At 46.2% G+C, this 17,321-nt stretch overlaps 2 protein-coding genes across 2 annotated transcripts in view; both read right to left on the reverse strand.

Annotated features, from left to right (window-relative positions):
• The window catches only part of TDRD7 (tudor domain containing 7), a 38,114-nt gene extending 37,136 nt beyond the window's left edge, over positions 1-978 (reverse strand). Inside the window, exon 1 of the mRNA XM_052701431.1 lies at positions 806-978. The gene's annotated coding sequence lies outside the window, so the exon portion shown is untranslated. The remainder of the gene's footprint in view (positions 1-805) is intronic.
• Positions 979-6,784: 5,806 nt separating this feature from the next.
• The window catches only part of DGKQ (diacylglycerol kinase theta), an 85,951-nt gene continuing 75,414 nt past the window's right edge, over positions 6,785-17,321 (reverse strand). The window contains 5 exon segments of the mRNA XM_052701438.1: positions 6,785-13,508; positions 13,511-13,538; positions 14,669-14,821; positions 15,808-15,919; positions 16,938-17,084. Coding sequence (XP_052557398.1) covers positions 13,462-13,508; positions 13,511-13,538; positions 14,669-14,821; positions 15,808-15,919; positions 16,938-17,084 — 487 coding nt within the window. The 3' untranslated portion in view covers positions 6,785-13,461.

Consider the following 17,321-nt stretch of genomic DNA (forward strand, 5'->3'; position numbering starts at 1 on the left):
CCAGCTGCTCAGTAAGGAGGAGCACAGAGCCTGACACTTCCTTGGCTCCTTGAGCCTCTTTACTTAATGCACATCCAGTATCTTACTGACCTCAGCTGGCCACTGCTCACATGTGCTTGTATTTACACACCCGTACGCCCACACAGGCACACGGCACTGCGCGTTCGTGTACTTAAAAAGGCACAAACGCTTACCCAGTGAAGCTAAACGTATCGTACACAAACAATAGGCCAGCAGAAAGGGACAGAGAAGTTCCAGCTGGTCGGTTTCGGCTCGAAAGGCAGATCTCCCCTAGCCCCGGGCTGCAGTCACACACATCAGGGACACGGAGCCCTCCCGACGGTCCAGGGCACGGCCACGCGCAGCCTGGGAGGACTGCAGCACGCCTCCCGGAGGCAGCCGCAGCACGGGGGGCTCCTGCTTTACAATTCAAACAATTCTAAACGATTCCGATTCATTTAAACAATCCCCATTCCACCTCCGGGGAGCCTTCCTTCTTGCGCCGAACCCACCGCACCAAAGGAAAAGTTACACCTCGGGCAAAGGTGAGAAGGAAGAACGCCCAGAGACTCGGCACGGAGGGCTGACTCAAAGAGAGGAAAGTCCAACAAGGAGCGGCGCGGGGGCAGGACGTGTGCAGGCTGCGGTCACACAGCGGAGCCGAACCGCAGACAGCAGCGCACGCACGGCGAGGAGCAGCCGCGGAGCTCCCGGCCACCGCACAAACTTCCAACGGCGCACGGGGAAGCGCCGCGCCCACCCACAACCGACGCACCGGGGCCGAACGTTACCCGAAGGCACGCACCCGTAGCTACTCGCAGAACTGTTTTCGCCGCTGAGCTCCCCGCTGCCGGGCGCGGCCTCTCCGTCCAGCCCGGGAGGGCCGGAGCCCCGCGGGGCTCCGTCGGTTTTTCACCTCCGCCGGGCTCCGCGCTTTCCTGCACCTCCGCCGGGACGAGGCGCAAACTGTGCACGACGCGCATGCGCGGCGCTCCTCCCGTCCAGCCGCGGTGGACGGGGTGGGCGGCACGCGGCGGGCGGGGCGGGGCGGCCATCTTGGGGCTGTGGCGGAGGCGGGGCGCTCGGCGCGGATGGGCTCGAGGCTTCGCTTCGGTTTGTTCTCTCTTACCAGTACGGTGGGCTTCGCTACTCGGAAGCGCAGCCCCTCTTTGGCTCCGAAACAGTTTACAACAGCTTGAGAACTTCTGTCCCCCGTCTAAGTGGCCCATGTCCTTTCCGTAGCTCCGTGTGTGGAGCACTTTGAACGGCATGTTCAAAATCTGGGGACATTTACCCTTTTACCTACGGATAGCTCTGAGGCTCCAGTTAGAGCCGTATTTCTGGTTTCAGAGCAGCAGTGCTTTTGCTTCAGCCCCATTTTGTAGAGTTACCCGGCATGCTCAGAGCAGCTCTCATTAATTCACTTTTAATGGAATCAAATCCTTTCCGACGTTCTGGTGTCCACCCCAATGTTCTCCCAGGCCCCTTGACGGCAGCATCTAACAGCATGGCAAGCAGGCTGCAATTTGGTGCCCAGCTCTGCGCCGTCCAGCCATCCCTGCAAACATTTGTGGCTTTGCTTAGACAGGCGAGAAGCTGCTCAGCAAATAGCTTGTTTCCTTTCTTCTCCTAATTCTCTTTGACACATGTCAAATCCTGCCAAAATACAGTGCTTTGTACTGCTTGTGGCTTTTTTTTTTTTTTCTTTTTCCTGAGATGCTAGTACCCAGCTGGTCCCAACAAATTCAGTAAATCTGCGCTTGCCACTTGTTCAGGTTTTGCCAAGTAGGATGTCCTTAGCACGTCATGAGAGTGATGAAAGGATTCTGACTTTGCCAGTCTCCCAGGTTTTTGGCAAGTAAGTTACCAAAGAACACGGCCCAGCATGGCTGCACTTCCCTCTGGGGGGCAGAACTCAGCCATGTGAGTGACCACCTTCTGACTTCCTCCATCCAAAGGAATGCAAAAGAAGGCGTCTTTTATAAAGCACTCGCCCTCTTCAAGTATTGCTGACAACGAAGGTATACGGGGTTTCGTACCACTGTATGAATCTCCACTATGATTTTATTAATTTCTTTCAAGTCTTGCACAAAGTCCTGAGTGCAAGGATTCTTGGATGGCAAAATGTGAGTGTGATACTCTGACATTTTCATAGCAGTGCTTACTGCATAAAAGTATTCAGCAATGGTTCCAAGCCCATTCTGGCTTCTAATTTCAAAGGATATTGGTTTTTTTTTTCTTACTGGTTTTAGCTTGACTTCTACTGTGGTAGCATTCTTGGCTCTCCTAGGTTTTTTGGAAGTCCACAGTAGGACTATTACAGCATCTAAAATTTCCTCTGGAATTCTGGTCCCTTGCAGTTCCTTTTCAGTCTGCAAATACAGTTGAACTTCCCATACTGTGTCCACAGGTATGTGCAACTGAATAGACTTAACAGAAAGTGCTAGTTGAGCTCTCAAGCTGTGAAACAGATCACATACCAGCAAAAGCAGGAGGGAATTCTGGCATATATAGAAATTCATGAGGGATCTAGACAGGTTGATTGCTAGGCTAAGGCCAATGGGATGAGGTTCAACAAGACTAAGCACTGGGTCCTGCACTTTGGCCGCAGCAATCCCAGGCAGCACAAGGGCTTGGAGAAGAGCTCCAGTGAGCTGCACAGATGAAAAAGATCTGGGTTTTTCGTGGACAGGAGGCTGAATGTGAGCCAGAAGTGTGCCCAGGCAGCCAAAAAGGCCAATGGCATCATGACTTTTACCAGAAGTAGTGCAGCCAGCAGGAGCAGGGAGCTGAGCATCCCTCTGTACCTGGTGCTGGTTAGGCTGCTGTGAGTGCTGCACCTGTGGAATTGTTGCTGCAGGGAGTGAAAGAGTACCCTGAGGAGATCTCTGGTTGCAGCTGGTAACATTGCATGTAGCGACCTTCTGGTGGTTCTGTTTCTCTGCAGCAGGCTCCTCTCTGCCCTCTGCCTACCTCAGCCCTTGCAGCGTTAGCATTTCTGTGCTTTTTGTGGTGCACATGAAGCCAGCAGCTGCCCGGATGTGTTGGGCCAAGCTGGGATGAGACTGGAGGTACCGTTTTGCTGGGTTAGCATTCTGCTGCTTTTCAGCCCTTGTGTTTGAGCATCTCTAATCCAGGCGGCTTATGGAGCTGCTGGGCCATCATTTCTCTTTGCAGGGTGTTTACCTCTGCCCCGGGCTGTCAGCTGACAGTGCAGGGTGAGTGTGTGTTGCCATTCACAGTGGCTCTGCTCAGCCTCAGCCACACTGCTGCAATGCTCTGTGGGGTGCAGGGCCATCAGCATGAGCTAGGGAGGAGAAAAGAACATGGCAGGAGTGTGAAAGACTCGGAGGGAGCTGAGAGAGTCTGGGTGAGGAGGTGCAAGTATAGAGGCAGTGCATGAGGTTTGATGCTGGGGTCCAAGTAGAAGCAGAGGAATTGAATTTGGCCAATCTGCACCACAGCTTCTACTCACACTGGTGCTGGTGGAGCTCCCCGCAAGCATCCTGGTGCAGCTGCTGGGGACAGGCAGGGGACAAGACATCCCTCAGCTTGTGGTGCTGCACACTGCTCTGGGAGCTGCCCTGTGAGACCCTCAAAATCCTGCCAGTGACACGCATTTCCGCAGCAATGGGTCCTTTGGAACACTGTGGTGGGAAAAGGCTCCACTCTCTCTCCACTTAGGCACTACACCAACACTTGGATTCTCCTCTGTGCGCTCAAAAGCTGCCAGCCAGTGCTCTCTGTGCTGCGTGTGAGTGGCTGCAGCTCTATACTCAGCATTGGTTCTGAGTTTTCAGATTCAGTGACAAGTCCTGGTGGGAAGACCTGGAGTGTGAGAGTCCACTAAGCAAAGCTGTGGAGTCACCCAGGAGAATGGCTCCACAAACTTGCACACTTAACACCCCAACTGCTCATTTTTCCCTTTTATGGCTTGGAATGAGGATGTCTTTAGGAAAGAACAGAACCAGTTATATATCTGCAGACCAAATAGCTACAGCACAGGCATTTTTGTCTAACTATAATGCTCTGTCACTCTTACAGTGTTTCATCCGTTGGGCCCTTCAGGGTCCCCTGACAGCTTTTTCTAATTCACCAGTGCTTTGCTATCTTCACTTGAAAAGCAAGAGGGCAGCAATCTCCAATGTAACAGTGACTGCAGTTACCGAAATGGTAAAACTGTTCCTAGCAGCAAGTGGATTTGCTTATACACAAACAGAATCACCACAATTTAGGTTTGTGCAGTGACACTCCTTAGTTGTGTGCCAGCACTCAGCAGAAAACTTCGTAGACAGGTGGCACATGTCGATAATGAACAGAAACCCACTTCAGCAGGCAGGTGTAACTGGGGCTTTGGGCAGGGTTGCAGACAGCCTGTAACCAGAGATGCTGACGCACCATCATCACAAATTTAAAGATACAGAAAAAAATCTGCATTCTGCTCACTTAAAACCCAAGGAAGCCTGAAAGAGGAGAGGAAAGGAGAAGAAGAGGGAGTGGCAAAGTGTCTCCAGCTGCCCTCCAGCTTAGTTTTCTACTGAATTACTTGTCTAACACTTTTTCTCCTCCCTGCCCCCCCCCTCCCCATGCTTAGCTGTGTTTCAAATCTTCTGTGTCTAACTGGTGACTAAATTCACTCAGAAGAAAAACACAGAGTTGATCATGACCAAACCATGTTTCTCATTCTCAGATACCGGTTTGTCTTGACAGGGCTCGTTCACTAACAGAGTGAAAGCACAACCCCATGCAAGTTAGAAGCAGAGAGACTGCTGGAAGTCAGGCACTTTGCCTGCAAACCAGATCCCTCCTCCTCTCCCTGTTCAGTGAAGGGCAGGGGTGCATACAGGCAGAAAATGGTGGCATTCTGGAAGCTCCTGTGTTAACTGTATTCATTAGTCTTCTACTTATGACTTGGTAACACTTATTTTTTATTTTTTTTCCACAGGGCACTTCAGGTGTGCATCATGCTCTTAAACAAGGGGTGCAGTCCTCTGGATATTCAAATACTCACTTGTTTCCCGACCTGACAGTGAATTTCGGGGCTGGCTGGAGTCCCATTAGGAAGCTCCTCCACTCATACTTCTTTCCTGCATTTCCTCATGCCCTTTACTAAAGTACTATTGTTTAAGCTGTGGATGTAAAGAAATGTATGTAAAAGGCTGATTTTTACTGTGTCTCCTGAAGAGTGAAGTTCACCTAGCTCAGTGTCTGCTGTAGTCTAGCACAGCATTTGGCAGCGCTTCCCTGCACAGAGCACCCACAGAAATGCCCTTGGTCCTTTAAGGTATGTGTGCTGTACCCACTGGGCAGCTCATCTGGCTCCCATTACTGCATATTTGAAATACCAGAGAATCATAGAATCATAGAATGGCAAGGTTGGAAAGGGGCTGCAAGAGCATCCAGTCCAACCGCCCTCCCATCGCCACTGCCGCCACAAGCACTGAACCAGATCTCGCAGCTCCTCATCCAGGTGCCTCCTGAACGCTGCCAGGGACGGCGACTCCACCTCCTGGGCAGCCATTGCAGTGCCTGACCACTGAGAGAAACAGTTCTTCCTTATGTCCAACCTCAACCTCCTCTGGCACAACTTGCGGCCACTTCTTCGGGTCCTGTTTGTTGCCTGGGAGCAGAGGCCAAACCCCTCCTCATCGCAACCTCCCTTCAGAAGTTGTACAGTGCAGTGAGGTTTGCCCTGAGCCTCCTCTTTTCCACACTGAACAATCCCAGTGCCCTCAGCTGCTCCTCATCAGATTTGTGCTCCAGATCCCTCACCAGCCCTTCTCTGGACACGCTGCAGAGCCTCAGTGTCTTTTTCGTAGTGAGGGGCCCGAAACAACACAGTACTCAAAGTGCAGCCTCACCAGTGCTGAGTACTGGTGATCAGCTGGGGGACGATCACCTCCCTGCTCCTGCTGGCCACACTGTTTCTAATGCAGGCCAGGAAGCCGTTGGCCTTAACAGCCACCTGGGCACACTGCTGGCTCGTGTTCAGCTGACCACCAGCCAACACCCCCAGGTCCCTTTCCTCTTCACACTCATCCCCAAGCCTGTAACGCTGCATGGGTTGTTGTGCCCAAAGTGCAGGACCCGACACTTGGCCTTGTTGAACCTCATCCCATTCACCTCAGCCCAGCAGTCCAGCCTGTCTAAAGCCCTCCGAAGGGCCTCCCTGCCCTCAGGCAGATCGGCACTACCTCCCAAATATATGTCAGGCTGCAACTGTAAAGATATGTGCAAAAGCTAAAGTGCATATAATTTGAAGAGCAGTATGTTTTAGTGTGCCACAACCTGAATAAATGGAAAATGCTACTTTTCTAGTAGCAGAGAAAGGGACATCCTCCTTCCATTGTAAAAGCAAGACATTTGGCACGCAGCTTGGTTAAGTCACCGAAGTTTAAGGTTATTTTTTTTCCCCATGTGCAGGCTGATACTTTGTTTGCTTACCTCTTTTCCCAAGGACAGTCACTGAAGTAACTCTCAACACAACACTGACTCAGGTCAGGTCTCAGCAGTTGGAGTAAGTGTGACCCACAGAAATAATGGCTCCAGAAGTGCCTGACCGCTACTGAGCACTGCACACCACAGCTGTGTGTAGCTGTTAATGGCAGCAACCAACAGCAAAGGCAAGAACAGCTCTGCTACAACACAGCCACCCCCACACAGTGCACAACCACCCTCCTGCAGCATGTCAGAACACTGCAGAAGAGCCCACATGAAAGAAAGTTCATTTCTTGATGAGTAAGTGTACTTTGCTGTTTTTAGAGAAGCACCACTAATCCACAAGTGACCAGGGCAGAACAGAGGTTGTATTTTTCACAGACAAATTCTAGTTATAGATCTCTGGAACTTGTAAATAACACGTAGAATACACAGTTTCAAATCAGTGCAAAATGTACAATCAAATTAAACACAGACATATTGCAAAATATATACAGAATTATTCTATGAATATAACCCAAAGAGACAAAGAGATGTTTAAATATACGAGGAAAGCCCATCTTCTATAAATAACTCTGTTTTAAACCAATTAGTACATTAGGTATGTTATTTGTAGACAAGTTAGCACAGCATAGTGATTTGCAAGGCAGACACTGAGAAACAAGTTACACTGTTTCTGAGACCAGTGCACAAGTAAAGGTATGGTAATGCATTACTAGTTTGAGGCACACAACGTGAAAACAGTTTCTGAGCACTTGAAAGCTAACACTTAGACTTTATTTATTTTTTTCCAGAACTATTAAGTGCACAAAAAGTAAGCACTAGACGATAGCTCATCTGTTTGGTGGTCAGCTTAACTCATCTTGTTGGGCCAACCTGATTCGTTGCCAATGTATTCGAACGTTCACCAGAGATGTTATTACACACGTAAAGGTATCTTGATATTAAAATGGCATTTGTTAGAAATCCGCTTGAAGTTGGCCGACTTAAATGACAAGAGGTGAAATGCAGTTATTTAAGCAATAACCAAGCTAGAGTCTGAGAAGAGTTAACGTGTCATGGGAGGGACACTGAAACCTCTAGCAAATGATAAACTCTGTGACACTTTACATTCAAAGCCGAGATGCTCCTATTAATTAGAACTTGCAGCTTTTTCAAGGTATTGATTGCTACTATCTACGACATTGCTAATTCAACCACTCAAGGACTACTTCTTTTTGGCATGTTCAGAAAGCTAAAGTTATACAGCTATTGCTATGATACAGATCCCCACAGTTTTCTTTTAAAGTAGCAGTGAAGGCATCATAAAGCACCTAAAAGTAACACAATAAATAGTAATTCTTCAAGCACCTCTTGCTACCCACTTTGGCAAGATCAGCAGCACAAAGAAAGAGATGCCATGGCTCGGCAAGCTGCAAGTATTTGACACAGGGAAGGATCTGGTTTGAGCCTTGTTTCCTTTGGAAAGCAAAGAGACCAATGTGTGGCACATCCTTTGGACAGGGACAGACAACCGTAAGGGCCAGACGTCACCAGACCTGCTGCACCCCTGCTGTCAGGCACCAGGGCAAGCTCCTTAGCTGTGTGATTTGTACTGGGGAAAAGTTCAGGCCGCTACAGCTGGTGTTTACGTTTGAAACTGCTGCCAGAAGGGGATATGCACAATGTAAATGAAGCCAGATCTTCTGAAATCAAGTCTGCTCGTAAGCAGCACACTTGAGCCAGGGTGACTTGTTAAATGAGAGTGTTGCTAGGAGAGCTGAGAAGGGTAGCTACACCAACACCACTGTCTTACTAAAAATATTTTGCTCTGTGATACATCTTTAATACATTTACTTCAGGGCTTTGGACCAAACTCTTTAACACTGAACTGCTTATAAACACCGTGATAAAGTATCTTCACAAAAAATAAAGTCAATCTTTTGGAAAACAAGTTCAATACAACACTTGTGGATTCATAAGACAGACTCTGTACTGTACATCAGTAAAGTCGTAACCACACGTAAATCTCTTTAAAAGGACATAGCAAAGAGTCTAAACCAAAAGGCAACTATTTCGTTAACTGTCACGGGAAGCAGAAACAGTGCTTCCAAGATGCAAAAAGGGGGCACGGCATCAACTGATGTGTGTGGGTTTACAATCAGTAGTCACTGTCCTGTAAACATTGAAGCTGCTGGACCGGCTGCAGGTTAAAATCAGTAAATTGCATGTATTTTACTGCATTCTATACACTAAATGTCTACACTGTTCAACAAAACAGCCAGCAGCAAAGGAACAAGGGCTCTGAGCTGGACCTCTCCTACAAGCCAAGGAAGTGTCAAGTCAGAAAATGCTGACATTGTAAATAAACCTTGACATCACTTTCAAAAGCATTATAAAGTCAGACTAACAACCCTAAACCTTAGACTAGCAGCCAATTCGTAAGTTTAAAAATATATGTGAATCTTCAGTCAGTCAGTTGTAAATACACACTGTGACGTGGGGAAGGGGCCATCTCTCATTCCCAAGCAGAGCCCTTGAGAACAGAATCAGAGATGGGGACCAAGGAGCACTGTGGTCAGAGAAGCTCCTGAAGTTTTAAAGAGTTGCATTCTACCAACTTGCGTTCACCATTACCTGAAAGTGCATCTTCAGATCTGCAGAATCATCCCCATATTTACATAAGAGTACAAAACACTGCCATTCTGCTACAGCCTAAGCGTATCTAACTTACCTACCTAACCCAAAGACTATCTAACCTTTTCTGCTAAGTGCAAAAAGCACGTGAAATGATATGTGCACTGAAGAACACGAGGTCACGGGCTGAAAATGAGGCGGTGCTGCCCCGTGAATCCCAACTGCTGCTGAACCTTTGCTGCACAGCTGTGAAATGGTTGGAGCAGAAGCTAACACAAAAGTGGAAGAACAGCATGAGCCTATTCCCACACCCTCTGCACACATACGACACCCGGCACTCGTGCTTCTGTCACCAGTTTCAGCATAAAGTAGAGTCCAAAGGGCAGGACAGCAGCTTACCAGGAGGGGAAGATGCACACTTGCCATGGTGGTACAGGAAAGGTATGGGGTGCAGCCTGAAGGACTCCTGACTGCTCTCTTGGTATGAGTGCCAGGCTGTGGGCTGGTGGCCATGCAACATATGGCATATCTGCACAACACCCATGCAGCAACATCTGTTCTGTCTCCAACACGAGTCCATTTTCGGTGTCACCACAGTTCATTTTATGTTATCCTCTCACAAAATGAGGTTTCACTTGGTACACAGACAGTTACATGCCAACGGGCTGTGCTGCAAGGTAACATGCACACCTGAGCCTGCAGTGACATCACAGAGCTGATACAACAAGAGCACTATTTGCACTTTGAAAGAGACAATCTGTGCAGTACTTTGAGGAGGGTAACTATGCAGATTAATGAGCAACGGCCTGCAGCAGCTCTTTTAGTTTTGTTTCTTATTCGTATCGACCATACTACAGCTTCTGGCTTTTAAAACACTACAGTAGCCATTTCCATTGAAGTTAAACACACTAAAACAACTGAAATGTAGATGAAACATGAGGAGCTCAGATAGAACACGTGCAGAACACGTACTCTGAACACAGCTTTGCAGATATTGTACTCTGAACACAGCTGTGCTTTGGCTCTATTGTTGTCATATCATATTGGGAAGCACACCTCCATCACATGCTGGCAGCCCAGGAGGGTGCAACAAGAAAGCTGCCCTGCCTCCTGACCACAAAGGTGAGAGAAAAGTGCCCAAGTGAGCGCTATCACAGTGCTGCAATGCAGCAAAAGCTGCAAAGCCACACTGCTACGGGACATTAATAAAGACTGCATTAAGAATATGTGTGTATGTATACACGTATATGTAAACATTCACACACACAAACAAAGTGTTTTTGACTACAATGGAAGCATCAGAATTAAAACTACAAAAACCAAGTCTAAAATTCATGGGAGAAAATAATATCAAATTTTCTGATGCAGTACCTACATCTCAGGGATAACCTTCCAAATTTTGTTCTCCTAATCCAGGACAGAGGCAATGTATTTAAAAGCAGATGTTGCCCAGCTGACCACCACCCTATTTGTTTGCTGCACCAGGACACTTGAAATGCACCACGGCTTCTAGGGACCTCTCTCTCCATGCTAGGAAAGCCTGGTAGGACACCAAGTGAGGGATCAGTACTGTGTGTGCTGAACATAGCTGTGGGTGAGAAGACAGGGGATACAGAGAGGATGAAGGAGTGTGCCTGAACGGCGCAGCCTGTGCCACTTCTCTGTCTACAGCTGTGGTTTCTGACTGATCAACACCTGTCTGGGCAGCATGAGCCTCTTCCTTCCCAGTGCTTTCCTTACTGCCTTGCCTAAAGCTAGGTACTCAGGAAGCACTCATACAGCACTCCTCTTTGCACTGAGTTGTCAGAACCATACATCTGCCCACTGTGATATTAACTGTACTGCCTCATTATGTTCAATGCAAAGGCTAAGTCAAGATGTTTCATACTAAGTGTAAAGAGTTAGCACCTCTCTTCAAGGAAGTTTTACAGGCTACGGAAGAAAATATTAGGCCTTCTGAGACACCCAGAGTGATAAAAATGTAAAAAAAAAAGAAAAAAAAAAAAGAAAATTAAGAAAAACAAACGTATGATCCCTTTGATGTGCTGGCCTTACAGTACCTGAAGCTGGTACAGCTTAGCAGAGAGCACAACAGAGTTTCTTCTCTTAAAAATTTTACAAGAGTTTTTCTTTCGCAACTGCTCAGGAATCTATTTTGCCTTCAAAACATACTAAGAATCATTTTATGATGCACAGAGACCATAAATGCCAAGTGTGTTTTCCTTAAGATACATTTTCATTCCAGCGTGGCACTCATCTACTTGATCTATTCAAACAACATGTGAGAATCAGTTTATGGAAAAAAGAGAAAAGAGAAGGAAAGACGAAAACTAAAAGCCTTTGTATGCATCAGCAGGATCCACTTGGGCAGCTGCAAGAACAAGGCTGTATTTGTGCCACTTTGCTACCACAATGCTGCCCTGAGTCAGCCTTGTAACAGAGATGGAAAATCCCCACGGAATGATATGTCACAGCATGGGGCCCTCTGATTAAAATACTCTGGCCCACGAGTTCCATGTTATTTCAGATAACAGATGCTAAGCAACAGGGAGACACAGCCAGGCCCTTAACAAGCCAAGAACACAAAACACTGTCAGTTGCATGCTGCGGGATGATGTGCGTCTAGAAGAACAGCCAGACTGGTTTATTTATTTGGGCTGTAGAAGACGGTCAGTACCACAGGCTTAAAAGCTCATGTGTGTTTTCTGTAACAAAAAGTGAAGCTTTCCTCTCCATGTCTGAGTCAGCAATTAGACTATACAGTCTTTCAGCTACCCCAAGGACAAAAAGCAGTTTCTCTGGCTTTCTGGACAACTACAACTAGCAGCAACGTGTTTAAGATTTCTAACTTATAAGCCTGAAAGCACAGCCTGAAGTACAATATGTTCCTGCTGCTTGGAATGCTGGTACCAGGATGCCACAGGAGCTCAAGTGGATCCTTCCTGTCCAGGTTCTGAAGCAGAGACAATCCCACGCCTAGTGATCAGGAGATGAAGATCCACACTCTCTCCTCCTGCACAGTGCACAATGCACGACGGGAAAGGTTTGGCTGCTGCAGACCAACATGACTGTGGACATGGACAGCAGATACATGTAGTGCAGTACAGGACTAAGCATCTGCTCTAGTTCCAGCCTCCAGCAGGAAGCTATGAAGGAGCCGCTGGATCCCTGCAGGAGCAGCAGGCAGGTAGGCAAAGAGAGCTGATGTCAATGTCACAGAGATGAGAGAGGGCTGAACTCAGAAGCGCACACATTCATCCCAGGGGGAAGGTAAAGTCAGAGTCGCTGGGCCCACAACTGCTAACAACACCCACACAGTACTTGAAAAAGCTGACAGGGTGAATTTTCATGACAGGTATCATATTCCCACTCTCCTGAACCCTACAGAACGTTACTCTACAGGCTTCAGTACCTCCTAAAACTCCTGAGTGAAACTACTCCATATTCACTTCAGAGAACACTATATGGTACTTGCTTTACACTAATTAGTTACAAGTCTTGGAGCTGGCTTTTAAATAGCAGCCCAACAAATAAGCGAACATGAGATAATATAAGAAAAGACAGGAAGAAAAGCCTGCTGTAAAAGATAATGCTCTCAGTGATAGAAAATAGCCACTGCAACAGTGTACTGCAATAGTGACCCAGGTATTCTTGTTCCTTTTCTATTTTGGAGTGGTGGCTGCTGAAATTCAAATGCCTTTTAAACAGGCTTTGTTACCAACTTTAACTGATAATTTACTTAAAAGCTGTTTGCCCTTCATCCATTCTGTCCACCTGGTGTTGAAATAAACTCTCTGAAATAGCTGGACTCAACTGGACTCAACTTCCTAGCACAACAGGCTTTTAGAGAAATCACCTCTCCTGTGTTCTGTATTTTCTCTCTTCTAAGGCAGTGCTGTTTCAGCTGTGTTATTCGGACTGATCCAAGGAGTTCTCAGCAGCTCATGTCTTTGCCTTTTGTACAGAGGTTACTGTAGGTATTAACTTAAAACAACACAGTTTAATTTATGGAAGGATGCACCAAGTTTTTCTATGGAATAATTTTCTAAAAGAAAAAGCAGGGAGGACGGGAAGAGTCTTTGTGAGAGCAGAAGCAGGAAGCTTGGCATCTCATAATCTTTCTTTGGTCCTAGTGGCCAAAGACACAAAAAAAATGGGCAACGGTTTATGGAAGAGCAACCCAAAGAAAACATCTCAAATGAGGCAAGTGGTACATAACAGTTACTTGTAACAACGAGGCACTATCTCTGAAAGACTAAGTAGAACCCAGTACTATCAAAATGTAATGAAGGCACACTCATAAACAACGCTTCTTCACCAGTTGTCAGCTCGCTTTTACCGAGCTATCTTCAGTTGTGCTGCATCCATTCTGAGCACAGGTCTCTGTTCAGGTCCTCCTCCGCATACTCACATGCTATCCACTCTCATCTCTCTCAGGCTTCCAGTTTTTTTTTTTTCTGCTTGGATTTTTTCAACATACGAACCTAAAACGCAAAGTTTTTAAAGAAAATGAAGGAGTGTTCAAATATCTGGAGTTCAAATACGTGTTCATATCTAAGTGTTCAAATATCTTAGACCTGCTAGCAGGTCTAAGTCAACTAATACACGAGTAAAGAGTTGAACTGCAAAAAAAAATATTAAAATACATAGCTGAGTGAAACACCCACCCTTACAAAGTGCTAGGATTTAATGCTTTTTACATAAATAAATAGGCCCATGTAGGTATATGTACATAGTGCGTACAGAAGTGTGTATGTGCATATCTGTCAATGGACAAGCATAGAAATACACACGCATACAGGTAACTTTGACAGTCACCAGCCTTAAGGACAGAAATATTTCTCACTGGAAAGCCAATTTAAGTTTGCCTCTCTCCCTCCCCAGTCCCAGCCCTCAGGCTTAACAGATTCCCAAACACTGAAGTTATGATCCTCTTTTTAACCCATTTCTTGCCTGCAAGCGCCATTTTTTTGGCAGCTCTCCTAATGGGGCTATGTGGTCTCTAAGACTGACCAAGGCAACAAATTTCTGTGAATTAAAAAGGCTTCCTTAAGGTTACAGACAAAATGTTGATTTCACAACTTCAATACGAAAATGAAAGTTAATGCTTAGGTAGTCGATGCTCTTTTCCTTCTGTGTATACACACTGAGACACTAGTAATAAGCAGACACTAATGAACTCAAAAGCCTCTTTTTCTCAAGACTCTCCTCCCCCACTATTCAGTTTTCTCCTTTGTTGCTTTCAGACATATCTTTCCCCACCAGCACAGCCAGCAGACTCTTCTGTCCTCACTCACTGGAGTCCTACCACAGCCCTCATAACTACCATCAGCTTCAGGGCAAGCAACACCACCTGCACATCTCAGTAAGGGAAAAATATGAAGTCATTTGGCTGGAGCTCAGTTTCTACCTTCTTGAACACAATCCTCATCTGAGCCACTGGAGAAGGCTGTCAAACAACTCTCTGTAGAAATGGCTGTTCACTCACCCAACAATTACCACACGGTGTTGACTAGCTCTTCTGAAGTTAAGAACACAACTGATGAGCAACATAACAGAACAACATCACTGAAGGAACAAGGCCAGTTTTTTGAGACAAACTTAGAGCCATTACCTTTGGTCCTGCAGCAGAAATAATAATCTGTCCTGGGGCTTGAATCCAGGGCTCTCCATCAACTTGAACTGGAATTGGCTTTAGGAGCGTTACACGAAAATATGAGCCCTGGGCTATGCGGATGCCTGAACGAAAACCACTCTGGACTTGACCCTGTTAAGAAGTAAAAGCCAAGGTTATCAACCACCCCGATAAACAAGAAGCACAAGTTATTCTTACTGATATTTTAAGTTTCAAGTACAAGAACTGCTTAAGCAAAGTAGGCATAGGATGCCTTTAAGGATGCAAAATTAATTATTTAAGTTACTTCATGGACAAGAACTCAGTGCCTGCCTGCTGCCAGAGGCCAAATAGCTTTACACAGTTACTTTGGACTTTCCTGTTGGCAAAGGAGCACACACTCAGAGAAATCCTGTTTGCTTTTACTTCCCTCCTCCATAAGGTAGTAAATTAATTTAAAACACCTAACTAAGCACAGACTGTGGTGCAGAATTCCAAAATCTGAAGGTACATTATCATAAAACACAGAGGAGCTTTGCCATACTCAACTCCATATTCGTCTTCAACTACTGGATCAGCGTTAACCACAGAAGTCAACTTTGCTTCCAAAATTTGTCCTGGTGAATGTGTACAGATACCAAAACCTTAACACAAAAGTAATGCATTCCATGTGTACTTGTGTCCCATGCCTACATACGCACGTAGCCTCTGAACCACACTCTTTTAACATGCTCTTCATAGTTCTCACGCTCTTCATGCAGCACGAGTTTCTTCACTTTCCATTCTGTCTGCTGTTGTCTTACATCTAAATATGGGTCTTCCAAGGAGGCTAACACACAAGCTACCAGGCCCTGCAGCCAGGAATGGGCACAGCAATTACAGCTAACTCCTGAACATCTCTTTGCAGACAGCTGATGCTGCTGTGAGCTCTGTTTATGGTCTATAACCATTTCTGTACTACATAACAAGAACCTGAACAAATAATTCTATAATAATTCCAGCACTGATGCATACCTGCTAGGACCGTTCACCTTTCAGATGCAGTTTATTATGAAAATAAATCAATCTGAGAAGAGTATATTTACCAGAGAGGCTCACTGAAACGTATTTCCTCTATTTGCAGCAGAGCGACAACCTACCATGTGAACAACGCCAGTGACACCAACAACTTCCAGCAGGCCATCATCAATGCGTGGTTTCTCAAAGCGGTCATCACTGTCAGTGCCCCAGAGATCAGCTCCAGACCCCCAGCTGCACAGAGAACACACACAGTGACCAGCCCACCTGGGACCTCTGCTCTGTCAGGCTTCAAAAGCTCAGCACTCTGCTCATCTCCAGAGGGAGGGAGAAGTCGAGCTTTCCTGCACTAAGAGCAAGAAATGCTCTCCTACAATTTGGAAGCATTCTGTCGAGGTCGTTGGGGAACGAAAGAAAGTTCTGCATTTTGTGCAGTATTGACCTTCTTACAACTTGCTTATTCTTTAGGTGCACTGCCTGCCCAGTGCTAACCCTGATCTTCTCCACAGCTCTCGTATGCAACATATGCATGAGTGTGCACATGTCTGCGTGTGTATATAAATACAAGTGAACCACAGAATTATCCCACACTGGATGGGACCCACAGGGATCACCATTTCCAACTCCTGGCATATGAATGAAAAGATGAAACACATTCAAAGCAGACTGAAATCACATACAGAGAGGTTTAAGGCTAGAGCATATTAGAAAGAAAACAGTATAGCTGCACTAATGCATTGCTGTTATTACACAAATTAAAAAACATCACTCTTATTTAAGCTAATTTAAGGAAGTCACATTTCCTACAGCTTTCCCTCCAGCTCCCTGCTGGTGTCTGTGCAGCGTCTGCAACAATGCCAGCATTTTCAGAGGTGTGGGCTTTCCACAGCTATCCAGAAAACAGCATCACCAACTCCATACACATCTGTCTCCAGTGATGATACAGTTACTAATTACTGTTAGGACACGGGAGAAGTAGCAGCTGTACTGGGGTTTGCACTGGGAAAACAAGGTAGTAACACCTTTTATTGGAGCACGATTGTGAGTTTTAAAGGGTCAGAAAAAAACACTGTTAGAATGGTGTTGAGAGACTCCACAGGCATCACTGCAAGCCCAGAGCTTGGCAATAACCAAAATTACACTTTAACAATGACCTGCCAGTCCACACTGTGGAGATGCTCAAAGAGAACGCACCACTGCCACATGTATAGGCAGGTATGTCTCCACAAAGGTTACTTTCTCTCCTTTTTACCTGGGTATGTTAATAAAAATGAGTCCTTCTATGTTTGGAAGCTCCACCTCTCGCTGGTCAACCTGAAGCTTTATGTCCTTATGAAGGTTTCTGGTATGGCTTATCTTCTGCAGCCCAACTTTCACATAAACTCCTTTGTTGTGAAACCTAGGAGCAGACAAGCATCATGTCAGCACACACTAGCACTGTTCTCAGCAGGTATGCTTGAAGAGTTCTTTGACTAAAAACCTCTACGAATTCTTACAGCTTTATTACAGAAAGAAAGCTAAGCCACAAAGTGCTACCTAATACATCTTTTATTTAAGAGAGGAACTGTGCTGTGAAGGCCCGTGGAGATACAGAGATGCAGAGGGGCAATGCCTCTTTGACAAGTAAACTTTTGGG

This window comes from Tympanuchus pallidicinctus, unplaced genomic scaffold, assembly GCF_026119805.1.
Source record: "Tympanuchus pallidicinctus isolate F22 unplaced genomic scaffold, pur_lepc_1.0 scaffold4, whole genome shotgun sequence".
Taxonomy (NCBI): Eukaryota; Metazoa; Chordata; class Aves; order Galliformes; family Phasianidae; genus Tympanuchus; species Tympanuchus pallidicinctus.